The sequence below is a fragment of the Panulirus ornatus genome, chromosome 12 (assembly GCF_036320965.1).
Source record: "Panulirus ornatus isolate Po-2019 chromosome 12, ASM3632096v1, whole genome shotgun sequence".
NCBI lineage: Eukaryota > Metazoa > Arthropoda > Malacostraca > Decapoda > Palinuridae > Panulirus > Panulirus ornatus.
Window position 1 is genome coordinate 30,869,374 of NC_092235.1, and position 19,582 is coordinate 30,888,955.

Consider the following 19,582-nt stretch of genomic DNA (forward strand, 5'->3'; position numbering starts at 1 on the left):
TTTTATACAGTATATATATTTACATATATTACATACAAACAACATTCAAAAACTACATCAGGTATACAAAACACAATGGCTATACTTATAAAATATTTGGACCTTAATCTGGGCCCACTGGAAAGACTGATATCTATAATGTGAGATCTGCAACTGGAAAACTACTGAATCCTAAGGAATTCTACCAACACATAAATATGCATTGTTAATCCTGATTTCACATAATGGAGGTATCTTATAACAGTTCTATAAAAAATTACATTATAGACATTCTTTATAAAAAATTTTCCTATATACAATTGAATCACAAAAACAGTAGATTGACAGGCATTTCACAAATCAATTTCTGAACAATAAGAATATACACAGCCCAGGTTTATTTGCTGATTGGGTTTTATAAGGCTTCACCAAGCAAAACCTAGGTCAAATGTTGCAGTTTTACAGGATATGTTCATGGCCACATACAAAAAGGAATCACAGCTCCTGCTACACCAAAAATATCTTCTATCAAGCTCCTGTTACACCAAAAATATCTGCTATTTAATTATCATTCATGGATGATCTGCCTCTTAGAAGTCTGTCTATTTGTTTGTGTGTGATTTCGATTTTTACTGGAATTTGAGGAAGCAGTGGAATTACCCACCACATGTCTTCCTCCTGCATTGTGGTGACCATTGGAAGCTGTTACACTGCTTCCCCCTCCTCCACGTGGATCCATGTTTCCACCATTTGTGCTGGGTTTCTGTAATCTTGGATCACGTACAGAGTCTACAAGTGGGCTTCCACTTGAGTTTCCTGAGGCTCCCTGTGACCCAGAGCCTCTTGTGCCACCACTTCCAGAATCACCACTACCACATATTGCTTTGTTTGGGACCACAAGTTCTGGGTTTGGCTCAGACATATTTGGCTGTTCAGAAAACTGCATACAAAACCTATAGGAATAAAAAACTATAACAATGAGTTATAGAACAATTAATATTACTGCACTGAAGACATGTTGTTTTTCAAGGATCTTTATTATTTTTCTCCACTCATAAATTCAATATCACTTGCTCAAGGTATGTACAAACAAAAATCAGAACTACATATCTTTACAAGACCTTGGACAATCTGATACTTGTTCATTAGTGTGCACAGATAGTGTCTGCTGGATAGTTTTGGTGTGGACATGTCCACTGGTCACTTAATATTTGGCCGGTATCTATATCTATATATCTCTGATGCCTGTTCCCTCTGGAAACTCCCTCATTGGGTTGGTAATGGCAAAAGAGTCTACATAACTGGTGAACTCGTGCCACTGCTTAGCCTTTAGTGCTAAATGTTCTTATTCACTATTTCTATCTAATGTATCTACCTAATGTTCTAACCTACTACTGCTACCGAATGCTTTTTTACCTACAATTTCTACCCAATGCTCCTGCCTAAAGTTCTTACCCACCACTTCTATCATACTGCTCCTTCCATTTTGCCAAAAGGCACAGCTAGTGCATAGCACTTACTGCAGAAAAATCTGGAGCTATGAAGAATAAGCTGTGTATATTACTTGTCAAGTGTTATGTGTGACAAGGAGAGATTGTGCACTTGTGGACACAATGCCACCAGTCTGCATGTGGGTGAGGCTTAAGAAAAGACAGCTACCTGGGTTAAGAGGACTGCAACTTGACCATTGAAGTGCTGGCTCAATACACAGCCATCAAAAACCCTTCCAATACCCAGGCAGGTAGTACTAGTAATATACTTCCCTAATTGATGGCTGCTTACTAACTACTATCAGTACCTACCAATCATTATATGAGTATGGACATCTCTACTGATCACTTAATTTAAAGAAAGTACCAACCATCAGTGTACAAGTGTGAACATATCTACTGGTCACTTAATGTTTGGAGAGTATCTACCAGTCAATATACAAGTGTGGAGATATCTACTGGTCACTTAATATTTGGAAAGTTTCTACCAGTCAGTATACAAAAATGGACATGCCTTCTGGTCATTTAATATTTGGAAAGTATCTACTAGTCAGTATATGAGTGTGAACATGTCTATTGATCACTTAATACTGGGAGAGTATCTACAAGTCAGTATACAAGTGTGGATGTGTCTACTGGTCACTTAATATTTGGGGACTATCTACTGGTCAGTATACAAGTGTGGACATGCCTCCAGATCACTTAATACTTGGACATCTACCATTCAGTATACAAGTGTGATGTCTACTGGTTGGTAGTATGTGGTAGGCAGCCACCAACCAGGGAGGCATATTGCCAGCGCTACCTACCTGGGTATCAAGAGGGTTAGCTTTGGCTGTGTAGTGAGCCAGCACTTTAGTGGTTGTCAATTTGCACTCCTCTAACCCATGTAGCTGTCTTTTCTTTCTGTCTCACCCACATGTGGAATGCTGGCATTTTGTCCACGAAAATATAATCTCTCCTTGTCACTCATACAACCTGACAACACTTAACTCACACAATCCATTCCTCGTAACTCTAGATTTTCCTGCAGAGAGCTGTAAGTGCTAGCCATGACTTTAGGCAAAATGGGAAGAGCAAGAGATAAAAGTAGTACGTAGGAACATTAATAGAACTAGGTATAAGCATTAGTTAGAAGTAGCAAGTAGGGACATTAGGTGTCAGCATTAGAGAGCAGTATATTGGAACATTACATAGACACATTATGTAAAAGTACTTGGAAAGAAAATTAGGTAGGAGCCTCTGAAAACACTGTCAGTGGTCTGTTAAGGTGAGACAGAAAAGGCTAAGAATTGGCATTGGGGTTCATCAGTTATTGAGATTCTTTTGTCATGGCCAACCCCTTGTGGGAGTTCCCATACGGAAAGGGCATCAGAGGTATAGAAAGACAGAGAGACATTTCTTCTGGTCACTTAATATTTGGAGAGTATCTACCTGTCAGTATATGAGTTTGGACATGCCTAATGGTCATTTAATACTGAGAGTATCTACCAGTCAGTACAGGAGTGTGGAAATGTCTACTGGTCACTTAAAATTAAAATTTGGAGTGTATCTGCCACTCAGTATGCAAGTGTGGAACATGTCTACTGGTCACTTAATATGGAAACCATCTACTTGTAGGTATACAAGCATGGACATGTCTTCTGGTTACAATATTTGGAGAGTATACACCAGTGTGGACTTATCTACCGGTCATTGAAAATTTGGAGAATACCTACAAAGGCAGTATAAGTGTGGACTTATCTACTCATCACTTAATATTTGGAAAGTGTTTAACAAACAGTATACAAGTGTGGATGTGCCTAATGATCACTCAATAACTGGAAAGTATCTGCCAATCAGTAAATGAGTGTGGTCATTTCTACTGAACACTTAATATCTGGAAGGTATCTACCACTCTGTATACAAGTGGAGACATGTCTAATTGTCACTTAATATTTGGGGAGTATCTACAGTCAGCAAATGAGTATGGACATGTCTACCAGCCACTTAATATTTGGAGGGTACTTGCCAGTCAGCATACAAGCATGGATGTGTTTAAGGGTCACTGTATAACAGGAAAGTAGCTATCACTCAGTATTCAAGTGTCTAGTTTCTGCTGGTCAGTAAATCTGAAGACAGCTGCTGCTGGTCTGTACATGTGAACACAGCTTCTGCTGGTTAGTACATGTGAGGACAGCTTCTGCTGGTTAGTACATGTGAGGACAGCTTCTGCTGGTTAGTACATGTGAGGACAGCTGCTGCTGGTCTGTACATGTGAACACAGCTTCTGCTGGTTAGTACATGTGAGGACAGCTTCTGCTGGTTAGTACATGTGAGGACAGCTTCTGCTGGTTAGTACATGTGAGGACAGCTTCTGCTGGTTAGGACATGTGAGGACAGCTTCTGCTGGTTAGTACATGTGAGGACAGCTTCTGCTGGTTAGTACATGTGAGGACAGCTGCTGCTGGTTAGTACATGTGAGGACAGCTTCTGCTGGTTAGTACATGTGAGGACAGCTGCTGCTGGTTAGTACATGTGAACACAGCTTCTGCTGGTTAGTACATGTGAGGACAGCTTCTGCTGGTTAGTACATGTGAGGACAGCTTCTGCTGGTTAGTACATGTGAGGACAGCTGCTGCTGGTCTGTACATGTGAACACAGCTTCTGCTGGTTAGTACATGTGAGGACAGCTTCTGCTGGTTAGTACATGTGAGGACAGCTGCTGCTGGTTAGTACATGTGAGGACAGCTGCTGCTGGTTAGTACATGTGAGGACAGCTTCTGCTGGTTAGTACATGTGAGGACAGCTTCTGCTGGTTAGTACATGTGAGGACAGCTGCTGCTGGTTAGTACATGTGAGGACAGCTTCTGCTGGTTAGTACATGTGAGGACAGCTGCTGCTGGTTAGTACATGTGAGGACAGCTTCTGCTGGTTAGTACATGTGAACACAGCTTCTGCTGGTTAGTACATGTAAGGACAGCTGCTGCTGGTCTGTACATGTGAACACAGCTTCTGCTAGTTAGTACATGTGAGGACAGCTTCTGCTGGTTAGTACATGTGAGGACAGCTTCTGCTGGTTAGTACATGTGAGGACAGCTGCTGCTGGTCTGTACATGTGAACACAGCTTCTGCTGGTTAGTACATGTGAGGACAGCTGCTGCTGGTTAGTACATGTGAGGACAGCTGCTGCTGGTCTGTACATGTGAACACAGCTTCTGCTGGTTAGTACATGTGAGGACAGCTTCTGCTGGTTAGTACATGTGAGGACAGCTGCTGCTGGTCTGTACATGTGAACACAGCTTCTGCTGGTTAGTACATGTGAGGACAGCTGCTGCTGGTTAGTACATGTGAGGACAGCTTCTGCTGGTTAGTACATGTGAGGACAGCTTCTGCTGGTTAGTACATGTGAGGACAGCTTCTGCTGGTTAGTACATGTGAGGACAGCTGCTGCTGGTTAGTACATGTGAGGACAGCTGCTGCTGGTCTGTACATGTGAACACAGCTTCTGCTGGTTAGTACATGTGAGGACAGCTTCTGCTGGTTAGTACATGTGAGGACAGCTGCTGCTGGTCTGTACATGTGAACACAGCTTCTGCTGGTTAGTACATGTGAGGACAGCTGCTGCTGGTTAGTACATGTGAGGACAGCTTCTGCTGGTTAGTACATGTGAGGACAGCTTCTGCTGGTTAGTACATGTGAGGACAGCTGCTGCTGGTTAGTACATGTGAGGACAGCTGCTGCTGGTTAGTACATGTGAGGAGAGCTGCTGCTGGTTAGTACATGTGAGGACAGCTGCTGCTGGTTAGTACATGTGAGGACAGCTGCTGCTGGTTAGTACATGTGAGGACAGCTGCTGCTGGTTAGTACATGTGAGGACAGCTTCTGCTGGTTAGTACATGTGAGGACAGCTTCTGCTGGTTAGTACATGTGAGGACAGCTTCTGCTGGTTAGTACATGTGAGGACAGCTGCTGCTGGTTAGTACATGTGAGGAGAGCTGCTGCTGGTTAGTACATGTGAGGACAGCTGCTGCTGGTTAGTACATGTGAGGACAGCTGCTGCTGGTTAGTACATGTGAGGACAGCTTCTGCTGGTTAGTACATGTGAGGACAGCTGCTGCTGGTTAGTACATGTGAGGACAGCTGCTGCTGGTTAGTACATGTGAGGACAGCTTCTGCTGGTTAGTACATGTGAGGACAGCTTCTGCTGGTTAGTACATGTGAGGACAGCTTCTGCTGGTTAGTACATGTGAGGACAGCTGCTGCTGGTTAGTACATGTGAGGACAGCTTCTGCTGGTTAGTACATGTGAGGACAGCTTCTGCTGGTTAGTACATGTGAGGACAGCTTCTGCTGGTTAGTACATGTGAGGACAGCTTCTGCTGGTTAGTACATGTGAGGACAGCTGCTGCTGGTCTGTACATGTGAACACAGCTTCTGCTGGTTAGTACATGTGAGGACAGCTTCTGCTGGTTAGTACATGTGAGGACAGCTTCTGCTGGTTAGTACATGTGAGGACAGCTTCTGCTGGCAGTAAATCTGGGAAGAGTTTTGACAGGTTAGTACATCTGTAAACAGTGTTAACTAGGCAATAAAACAGGTCCATGTTGGCAGTATGTAATGGTTGCAACGTCAAGAAAGTATTTGTGGTTGGTACATAAATATGTTTTGTGTTGATTAACACATGGTAAGATGTATAGTACTTACTCATTGACTTTCTGCAAATCACCACCTTTGCCAACATATAATGTTAAGCAATTTTTGAAGACACTGACATAGCCTTTAGTCAAATTAACGATATCTCCAGGCTGGAACAACAAGAATATCATTCAGTAGTAAATAATCACTGTTGAACAATAAGAAGACTGTTAAACATTTAAAAAACATCAGAACTCAATCCTCTCCTACATCTGTGCCATCACCACAAGATGCTGTATATATTACTCTTATAGCACCATAACCCCTAAAATCCATTTCTCTGCCTCATTCATATTCACTATCTAATATCCACCTATTTCTTTAACTCCAATATACCGTCTTTCAACATCCAACAGAATGGCTCTGGTACGTCTTCCATGCATCCTCACTCTTACACAGTTCCGTATAATCCTATATAGAAAATCCCTCAAAAGCAGATGTGGACAACAGCTGGCAAGACATTTCCAGAATATCAAGCCTTGCATTATCATCATTATATACAGAAGACAGAACTGACATAAAATGGTCCAGTTCACATCAAACTAAAACAGCTACAACAGATGGTCAAGTTTACACCAAACTAACACAGCTACAACAGATGGTCCAGTTCACACCAATCTAACACAGCTACAACAGATGGTCCAGTTCACACCAAACTAAAACAGCTACAACAGATGGTCAAGTTTACACCAAACTAACACAGCTACAACAGATGGTCCAGTTCACACCAATCTAACACAGCTACAACAGATGGTCCAGTTCACACCAAACTAAAACAGCTACAACAGATGGTCCAGTTCACACCAATCTAACACAGCTACAACAGATGGTCCAGTTCACACCAAACTAACACAGCTACAACAGATGGTCCAGTTCACACCAATCTAACACAGCTACAACAGATGGTCCAGTTCACACCAAACTAAAACAGCTACAACAGATGGTCCAGTTCACACCAAACTAAAACAGCTACAACAGATAGTCCAGTTCACACGAATCTAACACAGCTACAACAGATGGTCCAGTTCACACCAATCTAACACAGCTACAACAGATGGTCCAGTTCACACCAAACTAACACAGCTACAACAGATGGTCCAGTTCACACCAATCTAACACAGCTACAACAGATGGTCCAGTTCACACCAAACTAAAACAGCTACAACAGATGGTCCAATTCACACCAATCTAACACAACTACAACAGATGGTCCAGTTCACACCAAACTAAAACAGCTACAACAGACGGTCCAGTGCACATCAAACTAACACAGCTACAACAGACGGTCCAGTGCACATCAAACTAAAACAGCTACAACAGACGGTCCAGTGCACATCAAACTAACACAGCTACAACAAATGGTCCAGTTCACACCAAACTAAAACAGCTACAACAGATGGTCCAGTTCACACCAAACTAACACAGCTGCAACAGATGGTCCAGTTCACACCAATCTAACACAGCTACAACAGATGGTCCAGTTCACACCAAACTAACATAGCTACAACAGATGGTCCAGTTCACACCAATCTAACACAGCTACAACAGATGGTCCAGTTCACACCAATCTAACACAGCTACAACAGATGGTCCAGTTCACACTAAACTAACACAGCTACAACAGATGGTCCAGTTCACACCAATTTAACACAGCTACAACAGATGGTCCAGTTCACACCAAACTAAAACAGCTACAACAGATGGTCCAGTTCACACCAATCTAACACAGCTACAACAGATGGTCCAGTTCACACCAATCTAACACAGCTACAACAGATGGTCCAGTTCACACCAATCTAACACAGCTACAACAGATGGTCCAGTTCACAGCAATCTAACAGCTACAACAGATGGTCCAGTTCACACCAAAATAACCCTAACATATCACCTGCATCAGATAGTCTAGTTTACTTCACATTAGCCTGTCACCCACAACAGATATCCAGTTCAACTCACATTAATCCATCACCCAAATCAGGTGGTTCAATTCAACAAAGTAACCTATCATCAGTAACAGCAGTTCACCACACCACCAGGAATAGATAGTCAGTTCATCCCATATTAACTTGTGATGTAAAAAGGATGTTCACAATAACCAACTATGTACCTGAGAAAATCTGTTTCATCTGACACTAAGCTGCTATCTGCAACAAAATGTTTTATCCTACACTTGCCCCAAATTAACACTACCCAAATTTTACTAACAAAAATGTGCAACAGATCATCCTTGGCTACAACACTTTAAGCCATTACAAACCATTTATTTAAGACTAAGCTACAAGGAACATACGTCTGTCATCTTACATTACCCCTCCACTTGCAATAAATGATCTGGTTCACTCCAACATCAACCCACCTGCAACAGCTGACCCGGTTCATCCCACAATGATATGTTGATTGAGCCAGTCCGATCTGCCACTTTCACTGATCGTACTTCATGATTTTCTTTTGTCACATTTGGTCGACCTGCATGAAAATGGATGGCTAAGTGAACATTCCACAAAATGCTCGCCTTTTTCCAAATATATAATAGTCCTGTGTATAGTAACAAACTCTAAGAAAACATAATGCACAGAAAAACTATCTATATATGAAATATATCTCATATTTTTGTTATACCAAATTACTGAAAAGAATTAATGGCATTTGGTTAACAAAAGCTATACAAGCTATCCTTTAAAGAATCTTTGTACATGACAAGTATAAATAACTGGAAAGTGTGTTGAAAAAATGTTGGTTGCTGAAAAAATATGAAGTTGGTAAGAGAATATTCAAATGTTTAAGAACCTGGTTAAGTATGGCAGAATGGAAGCATGTTTAACACTGCTTAAATCTAGGCCAAGTGCTGGAACTTTGAGGTATATAATGAGAAGTATTGCCAGCTTAAGGGAAAAGGAAGTCTTTTCATTCAAATCATACTGATTTTTACTATTTTTAGGGCCCAAGTACATTTTCTGTCCGGTTACAGTCAATACAAAATTTTAAAGATGAGTGATATTTAAGCCAGTACTTCAGGTTCTATTTGTGAGGCATTTCTTTGAAAGACTAAACAATCTCAAGCAAGGATAATATCCTATCCCTTGGAGAGACAATATAACTATCATACTGGTCACTTGGAGACAATACAACTATCATACTGGTCACTTGGAGACAATATAACTATCATACTGGTCACTTGGAGAGACAATACAACTATCATACTGGTCACTTGGAGACAATATAACTATCAGATTGGTCACTTGGAGACAATATAACTATCATACTGGTCACTTGGAGACAATACAACTATCATACTGGTCACTTGGAGAGACAATATAACTATCATACTGGTCACTTGGAGAGACAATATAAGTATCAGATTGGTCACTTGGAGACAATACAACTATCATACTGGTCACTTGCAGAGACAATATAACTATCATACTGGTCACTTGGAGACAATACAACTATCATATTGGTCACTTGGAGAGACAATACAACTATCATACTGGTCACTTAGAGAGACAATATAACTATCATACTGGTCACTTGGAGACAATACAACTATCATACTGGTCACTTGGAGAGACAATATAAGTATCATATTGGTCTCTTGGAGACAATATAACTATCATACTGGTCACTTGGAGAGACAATATAACTATCATATTGGTCACTTGGAGACAATATAACTATCATACTGGTCACTTGGAGAGACAATACAACTTTCATACTGGTCACTTGGAGACAATATAACTATTATATTGGTCACTTGGAGACAATATAACTATCATACTGGTCACTTGGAGAGACAATACAACTTTCATACTGGCCACTTGGAGACAATATAACTATTATATTGGTCACTTGGAGACAATATAACTATCATACTGGTCACTTGGAGACAATATAACTATCATACTGGTCACTTGGAGAGACAATACAACTTTCATACTGGTCACTTGGAGACAATATAACTATTATATTGGTCACTTGGAGACAATATAACTATCATTCTGGTCACTTGGAGCCAATACAACTATCATACTGGTCACTTGGAGACAACATAACTATCATACTGGTCACTTGGAGAGACAATACAACTATCATACTGGTCACTTGATGAGACAATATAACTATTATATTGGTCACTTGGAGACAATATAACTATCATTCTGGTCACTTGGAGCCAATACAACTATCATACTGGTCACTTGGAGACAACATAACTATCATACTGGTCACTTGGAGAGACAATACAACTATCATACTGGTCACTTGATGAGACAATATAACTATTATATTGGTCACTTGGAGACAATATAACTATCATTCTGGTCACTTGGAGCCAATACAACTATCATACTGGTCACTTGGAGACAACATAACTATCATACTGGTCACTTGGAGAGACAATACAACTATCATACTGGTCACTTGATGAGACAATATAAGTATCAGATTGGTCACTTGGAGACAATATAACTATCATACTGGTCACTTGGAGAGACAATATAACTATTATATTGGTCACTTGGAGACAATATAACTATCATACTGGTCACTTGGAGAGACAATACAACTTTCATACTGGTCACTTGGAGACAATATAACTATCATACTGGTCACTTGGAGAGACAATACAACTTTCATACTGGTCACTTGGAGACAATATAACTATTATATTGGTCACTTGGAGACAATATGACTATCATACTGGTCACTTGGAGACAATATAACTATCATACTGGTCACTTGGAGAGACAATATGACTATCATACTGGTCACTTGGAGTGACAATATGACTATTATATTGGTCACTTGGAGACAATATAACTATCTTACTGGTCACTTGGAGAGACAATACAACTTTCATACTGGTCACTTGGAGACAATATAACTATCATATTGGTCACTTGGAGACAATATAACTATCATACTGGTCACTTGGAGACAATATAACTAATATATTGGTCACTTGGAGACAATATAACTATTATATTGGTCACTTGGAGACAATATAACTATTATATTGGTCACTTGGAGAGACAATATAACTATCATACTGGTCACTTGGAGAGACAATACAACTTTCATACCGGTCACTTGGAGACAATATAACTATCATACTGGTCACTTGGAGTGACAATACAACTTTCATACTGGTCACTTGGAGACAATATAAATATTATATTGGTCACTTGGAGTGACAATACAACTTTCATACTGGTCACTTGGAGACAATATAAATATTATATTGGTCACTTGGAGACAATATGACTATCATACTGGCCACTTGGAGACAATATAACTATCTTACTGGTCACTTAGAGAGACAATATGACTATCATACTGGTCACTTGGAGAGACAATGCAACTATCATACTGATCACTTGGAGAGACAATATAACTATTATATTGGTCACTTGGAGATAATATAACTATCATACTGGTCACTTGGAGAGACAATACAACTATCACACTGGTCACTTGGAGACAATATGACTATCATACTGGTCAACTGGAGAGACAACATAACTATTATACTGGTCACTTGGAGACAATATGACTATCATACTGGTCACTTGGAGAGACAATATAACTATCATTCTGGTCACTTGGAGACAATATAACTATCATACTGGTCACTTGGAGACAATATAACTATCATTCTGGTCACTTGGAGACAATATAACTATCATACTGGTCACTTGGAGACAATATAACAAACATTCTGGTCACTTGGAGACAATATAACTATCATTCTGGTCACTTGGAGCCAATATAACTATCATACTGGTCACTTGGAGACAATATAACTATCATTCTGGTCACTTGGAGACAATATAACTATCATACTGGTCACTTGGAGACAATATAACTAACATTCTGGTCACTTGGAGAGACAATATAACTATCATGCTGGTCACTTGGAGAGACAATATAACTATCATACTGGTCACTTGGAGACACTATAACTATCATACTGGTCACTTGGAGAGACAATATAACTATTATACTGGTCATTTGGAGAGACAATACAACTATTTAAGAGTCCATTTGGAGAAAAAATATAGCAATCCTAGTATTTTAGGTGAGACAACATAACTATAAATAAATAAATAAATTACTATTATCATTATCATTATACTTGGTCGTTGTTTCCCGCGTTAGCGAAGTGGCGCAAGGAAACAGATGAAATAATGGCCCAACCCACCCAAATACACATGCATATACATAAATGCCCACACATGCACATATACATACCTATACATTTCACCATATACATACACAGACATGCACATATTCATACTTGCTGCCTTCATCCATTCCTGTCGCCACCCTGCCACATGTGTATGTGAGAGGATGGACAATTCTTCGTCTGTTTCTTGTTGGTACCTCACTGATGCTGGAAACAGCGATTAAGTACACACAAAAAAATTTAGGAACATCCCATTCAGTACATATGGAGTGTTTTCTGCACTATGCTCTTGAGTGATGTTGGTACAAATATGGCACCTGTGATAGGGGAGCTTGAATATGGGTATGTTTCTTACACAAAACTGCTATGGTAATTTCTTTCCATCACTATCACTCCATCAGATCATTACCAAAATACTCTTAAAATAGTCCAGCTCCTCAGAATTCTCAATGATGGAGCAGGTGCCTGCTATTTCTGAATTACCTGTCAAAAACAAATTGTGTTGGAGTGAATCTGGTAAGATCCATCCATTCCCATAAGATAAACAACCAATGCAACATTGCACTATGCTGCTGTTTCCTTCTGCCACCTCCCCTCCTCTCTCTGTGACCAAGATCACCTTCATCTCACTGTTGCCTATATCATGCTCTTCTGCCCCCTGTCTTTGTTCTTCCACACCTTCATAAAAACTACATCCACCTGATTCACTATTACTCTCCTCTACAATGTCCAAGTCAAGCATATTTAATAAGTCCATGTAATAATTTGAGTCTCCTTGTTTGGCTCGTGCAAGGTTAAGAAGTTGTACTGTTTGCTTCAACTCTGTGATTGTTGCAGGCCACTCATGAGAAAATAATATGGATTAATGTATGGATATACATTCTAAGTTACCAGACAGCAAATTTTGAGTAACACCCCTACTGATGTGTAGAGACTTTTCGATAGAGATCCCACTTAAGGGATACTTGCAGTCAATTCCCTGAGGCAAAGTATCTCATGTGTAGATATTAGAGGTCAGTGGGTTGACAAAGCAATACTATGCTTATATTGATACTAGGCTCGTACTCGCAACATCTACTAGGCTCGCAACATTGGAAACAGGTCAGTAGGTAACGTGCTGCAGACAACAAATGCCTTATGAAACTTACATGTTCAAATTTTGCAGTTTTGGGTGCCTCAGATCACATCACACTCTTCATTATATCAGATTGTTGGTAAAACTTTTTGTCTTGGCAAATCAGAGGTATGGTGCTAGAGTTACAAATTTTCCTTATAGACACTAAACATCCTCATCATCATATTTTTTCACTTCTAATATTCAAACTTTTAAACCCACCCTTTTGTATATTTTCACTCACCCTTTTTAATGCCATCCTTTTTTCATATTCAACACTTAGTCATTATGAAACCAGTTTGTGAGTAAAGGCTGCATCATAAAGTACTAACTTCATAGAATTTTCAACAACCCTGGCTGTGTCATTAAGAGTATTAACTATTTCTAACACTATAAAGACAAGTTTCAAGTTCTTTATACCTGGCTCTGTCATTATGAGCACTAACTTACCTATTTCTAACACAATAAAGACAAGTCGCAAATTCTTCATCCCAGGCTTCAAATCTCGAATAGGTGTGTAGAGGAAATCCATGTTGCTGCAGAAAGAGTTTATGGGGAATATTATCATCTGGTAATTCTTGTCTGAAATACAAATGATCATTAAAATAAGTATAAAACACAATGTTTTTATAACTTTGCAATTCAAATTCCCTGCAACACCATATTCTGTAATTCCCTATTTGCACTGTATGGAGACGAGTTTTCCAATAACAGGGCCCCAAGTATTGATCATTTTCTACTATCAAACAATTCAAATTTAAGTACAGTCTGTGTGCCTGTTACACAGACATTGATCTTACATTTCCTGTGCTCATTTATTTCTGATAAATATATAAATATCAATTTTCAGCTACATTACAAGTATCTTTCAAGCCATTAATGCTTTTCTGTATATTAGCACCAAAATCTAATATGATCTCTTTCACATGCATTAAACTACTACCATATAAGGGATGCAGATGATCACGTTCTGACTTATCAAGTATGATATAAATATTCTCCTCTTCATGTCCTCCTCATACTGAGGGAAAGCGACATGTGAACCAAGTTTCTGTTATACTAAGGGAAAGCAAAAAGTGCACCATGGATATCTCATACTAAAGGAGAGCAACATGTAAATCAAGTGTCAGTCATACTAAGGGAAAAGAAAAAGTGCACCAGTGTCTCTCACACTAAGGGAAAGCAACAAGTGAACTAAATGTGTCATACAAATGGAAAGCAACATGTGAATCAAGTGTCTGTCATACTAAGAAAAGCAACATGTGAACTAAGTGTTTGTTGTATCACGGAAAGCAACAAGTGAACCAAGTGTCTGTCATACTAAGGAAAGCAACATGTGAACTATGTGTTTGTTATATCAAGGAAAGCAACATGTGAACCAAGTGTCTGTCATACTAAGGAAAGCAACATGTGAACCAAGTGTTTGTTTTACTAAGGAAAGCAACATGTGAACCAAGTGTCTGTCATACTAAGGATAGCAACGTGTGAATCAAGTGACTATCGTACTAATTTAATAAAAAAGGGGGAAACTGTGTTGTTGACTGCTTGGATATTCAGTGTATGTATGGCTCATAGTAAAGTGCCTGAGGATTGGCGGAATGCGTGCATAGTGCCATTGTACAAAGCCAAAGGGGATAAAGGTGAGTGTTCAAATTACAGAGGTATAAGTTTGTTGAGTATTCCTGGGAAATTATATGGGAGGGTATTGATTGAGAGGGTGAAGGCATGTACAGAGCCTCAGATTGGGAAAGAACAGCGTGGTTTCAAAAGTGGTAGAGGATGTGTGGATCAGGTGATTGCTTTGAAGAATGTATGTGAGAAATACTTAGAAAAACAAATGGATTTGTATGTAGCATTTATGGATTTGGAGAAGATATATGGTAGAGTTGATAGAGATGCTCTGTGGAAGGTATTAAGCGTATATGAAGTGGGAAACAAGTTGCTAGAAGCAGTGAAAAGCTTTTATCTCGGATGTAAGGCATGTGTACGTGTAGGAAGAGAGGAAAGTGATTGGTTCCCAGTGAATGTTGGTCTGCGGTAGGGGTGCGTGATGTCTCCACGGTTGTTTAATTTGTTTATGGATGGGATTGTTAGGGAGGAGAATGCAAGAGTTTTGGAGAGACTGGGAAGTATGCAGTCTGTTGTGGATGAGAGAGCTTGGGAAGTGAATCAGTTGTTGTACACTGATGATACAGCGCTGGTGGCTGATTCGGGTGGGAAACTGCAAAAGCTGGTGATTGAGTTTGGTAGTGTGTGAAAGAAGAAAGCTAAGAGTAAATGTGAATAAGAGCAAGGTTATTAGGTACAGTAGGGTTGAGGGACAAGTCAACTGGGAGGTAAGTTTGAATGGAGAAAAACTGGAGGAAGTGAAATGTTTTAGATATGTGGGAGTGGATTCGGAAGCAGATGGAAGCATGGAAGCGGAAGTGAGTCACAGGGTCGGGGAGGGGGCAAAAGTTCTGGGAGCAATGAAGAATGTGTGGAAGGAGAGAATGTTATCTTAGAGAGCAAAAATGAGTATGAAGTAATAGTGGTTCCAACAATGTTATAAGGTTGTGAGGCATGGGCTATAGATAGGGTTGTGTGGAGGAGGGAGGATGTGCTGGAAATGAGATGTTTGAGGACAATATGTGGTGTGAGATGGTTTGATCGAGTAAGTAATGAAAGGGCAAGAGAGATGTGTGGTAATAAAAAGAGTGTGGTTGAGAGAGCAGAAGAGGGTGTTTTGAAATGGTTTGGTCACATGGAGAGTGGTGGAGGGAACAAGAAGTGGGAGACCAAATTGGAGGTGGAAGGATGGAGTGAAAAAGATTTTGAATAATTGGGGCCTGAACATGCAGGAGGGTGAAAGGCGTGCAAGGAATAGAGTGAATTGGAATGATGTGGTATACCGTGGTCGACGTGCTGTCAATGGATTGAACCATGGCATGTGAAGCGTCTGGGGTAAACCATGGAAAGTTGTGTGGGGCCTGGATGTGGAAAGGGAGCTGTGGTTTCGGTGCATTATTACATGAAAGCTAGAGACTCAGTGTGAACGAATGGGGCCTTTGTTGTCTTTTCCTAGCGTTACCTCGCGCACATGAGGGGGGAGGGGGATGTTATTTTATGTGTGGCGGGGTGGCGATGGGAATGAATAAGGGCAGACAGTATGAACTATGTACATGTGTATATATGTATATGTCTGTGTATATATATATATATATATATATATATATATATATATATATATATATATATATATATATATATATATATATATATATATATATATATGTATACGTTGAGATGTATAGGTATGTATATGTGCGTGTGTGGACGTGTATGCATATACATGTGTATGTGGGTGGGTTGGGCCATTCTTTCGTGTGTTTCCTTGCGCTACCTCGCTAACGCGGGAGACAGCGACAAAGTATAATAAATAAAATAAATAAATAAATATTTATATTTATAATAAATATGTACGATCAAACTATTGCTTTACTTATATAGAGGGAAGTCATGGATGCAATATATATATATATATATATATATATATATATATATATATATATATATAATCATGCATGACTAAACCATCTGAGCCACAATTAACGTAGTGTAAAAGCTTCGTATTTTTCATGTCCTTGCTTAACACACTCCTTTTTTTCTGGATATTGAGGGAAGCGGCAATTAGCGGTTACCTATCTCACACACTCAATCCCTCACTCACTCAATTGTTGATGAATCACTGGAGGAATTCATCGTGTCTGGCTAAAGTTATATATAATTTAGTGTGGAAAACTTGATGATGATGATGATGGTGGTGGTGGTGTGGTGGGATGTGAGAAGTGGCAGCGTCGCACTCATCATAACAATACGTTTGGCATCAGGGCCACGCCCGGTGCCACATCTCCAAAACTTCTCATTACAATTGCTTCACCTTCTAAATATTACGATACATTACATTGAGCCAGTCAGGGAACAACAGTCTTCATACTTTTACCCAAATTATCTGAACGAGGACGACGAACACACGTAAATATGAAAGAAAGCTGAACTACCGAGCACCGTCGCTCTGCTTCCTATGGTTGGCCATCCTCGACTGCTACTTTCTGGATCTCGACAGATTTTCCACCCCTTTCTTACACTCCCATCCGCTCTTACAAGCTCTGGTGAAGGAACAGACTAAGAAAGCCCCCAACCTTCCCAGCGAGCCGTAATAGAGCCCTATAGGAAATGTAGGTTAGCGTAATTTTAGGGAAGAAGACGGGATAGGACAACTTGTCTCTCGCAACATTAGATGCCAACGTCAGGCACCCATTGAGAGGCCGTGGCTTCCTTTACCATTTATCATGTAGGATTAGGTATGGAGCTCATGTATGACTGTACTATTTTCAGTGGCAGATATTCAATCATTAAATTTCTCTCCTTAAACATGAATAAAATATCAATGGACCTAAAGATTTAATAACTAATTCTATATCGTCATTTTTATTGAAATTATGAAATTTGTCCTCCACATTTTCTCAATACCATATGTTCAGGAAATTGGTATGGTCACGTGACGTCTTAAATGATAGTTCATTGGTCAAATATACATCGTGTTCCTTTAACTTTTAGAATTGATGAAACTTGTAGTAAATGTCTCTGTAAACAGCCTTCACTTTTTTAATAATAATAAAAACACGTAAAGAACATGGATATTTTTTCTGTAACACATGCCTGATTTATTCCTGAAATCAAGTTTATATTTCATCGCAAATAGTAATAGGACATTTATTTACCATCAGTCGAAATCAATGCAAAATGGCAGGTAGTGACAACATATTCGCCGCTCCAAGTTAAAGTTTGAGACAACCTATTGTTTTATCATAAGAAAAATATTACTGGCTGAGTGATGCAAACACAACAGGCAATCAAAAATGATGAACCAGTTTACAAATGAGATGCTCAAGATATCTGTTGGGCAAATCAGTCAAACTATAGGATTTCATGGGATTTATTCCACACCTCTGGACGTATTGTGTGATTTGCTTCACCGTTATTTGACAGAGGTGTGCCGCCTCACTCACCGCTACACAGAGCACTGTAAGTATATTGTTAATGGGTCTAACTACCTGTTAGTATCTGCATCATATACCTTACTGGATTAGGGTTGAAGTAGGAGCCTACCTGGAAATGTGCTGTTATATATCACAGTAACTCTGTCATTCATGTTGCCAAAATTGTGATCAGATAAGCTGTAAGAACTTTGATATGACGAAAACGACTATTAACCAAAGAGTAAATAATTATTTCACCATATTGTTCATACCAAATCGGTTTTCCAAAGAACGATGTACATCTTGAAGAGCGATATTTTCTCATATAGAATTATAGGACATCGTATGATATAATAATAACGAGAAAGAAGTGGTATATAACCGTGAGGAAAGTATAACACTTGAAGTTTGTTGTGTAATGGTTGATAAAATGACCATAGTGCAGATGTTCACCTCATTGGTGAAGGATCATATTCACATATTAGATCCTGTAGAACCACCACCTTCTTCCTTTATTCAGAAGTACAATTATTGATGCCTCAGATTCTTAGGTCCCTCAATGAAGTAAATGTCAGTGTCAAGAGTCTATCACTTAAAATAGCAAATTAAGGATCCTTAAAGAGTTATATAGTTGTGTTCTTGGTAAGAGTCATTACCCATTGAATTGGGCCATTGATCACAAGAAATAGTGACACAGCTCAATACAGCAAAATCATGGCAAAGATTTTAAAAAATGTTATTTACATCCTTATGTACAATTGAAGATACAACTCATTCCCTATATCCACTTCCATCGCTAAATGGGGAAAATGTTTTGCAGCATATCGAAATGATAGATGAAGAGAATTTAGCTGTTAAATGGAATGAGAGTAACTAAAAGAACACCCTTAGAGAAGTTTTATCCAAGGAAATTTGACAGTGTAACACCGATATTCAGAAAAGGTAGTAAATCACCAATCAAGTCATCGTTCAATTGGCTGAATGTCTGTAGTTGATAAATTGGTAGAAACTGTCACTCATGCTGAGTAAAGCATTTACAGGTCCGTCCACCACATGATAAATCATTCTCTGAGGCGTGGTGGTTTACAATTGGACAAATCTGTTTGCTTTCTTTAATGAAA

At 39.4% G+C, this 19,582-nt stretch overlaps 1 protein-coding gene across 8 annotated transcripts; it reads right to left on the reverse strand.

The window, feature by feature from the left end:
* LOC139751999 (SOSS complex subunit B1) lies at window positions 1-17,746 on the reverse strand. Of its 8 annotated transcripts, none has more exons than XM_071667760.1 (5): window positions 17,481-17,746; window positions 13,891-13,976; window positions 8,502-8,611; window positions 6,155-6,255; window positions 1-932 (listed from the first exon to the last, which is right to left on the reverse strand). In XM_071667760.1, the coding sequence occupies exons 1-5, from the start codon at window positions 17,513-17,515 to the stop codon at window positions 548-550; spliced, it is 717 nt and encodes a 238-aa protein (XP_071523861.1). In that variant the 5' UTR covers window positions 17,516-17,746; the 3' UTR covers window positions 1-547. The 8 variants fall into 8 exon arrangements, with proteins under 8 accessions (XP_071523861.1, XP_071523866.1, XP_071523868.1 ...); XM_071667765.1 differs by having other exon boundaries at window positions 17,423-17,740; XM_071667767.1 differs by having other exon boundaries at window positions 13,891-14,022; window positions 17,417-17,523.
* Between the last annotated feature and the right edge of the window lie 1,836 nt (window positions 17,747-19,582).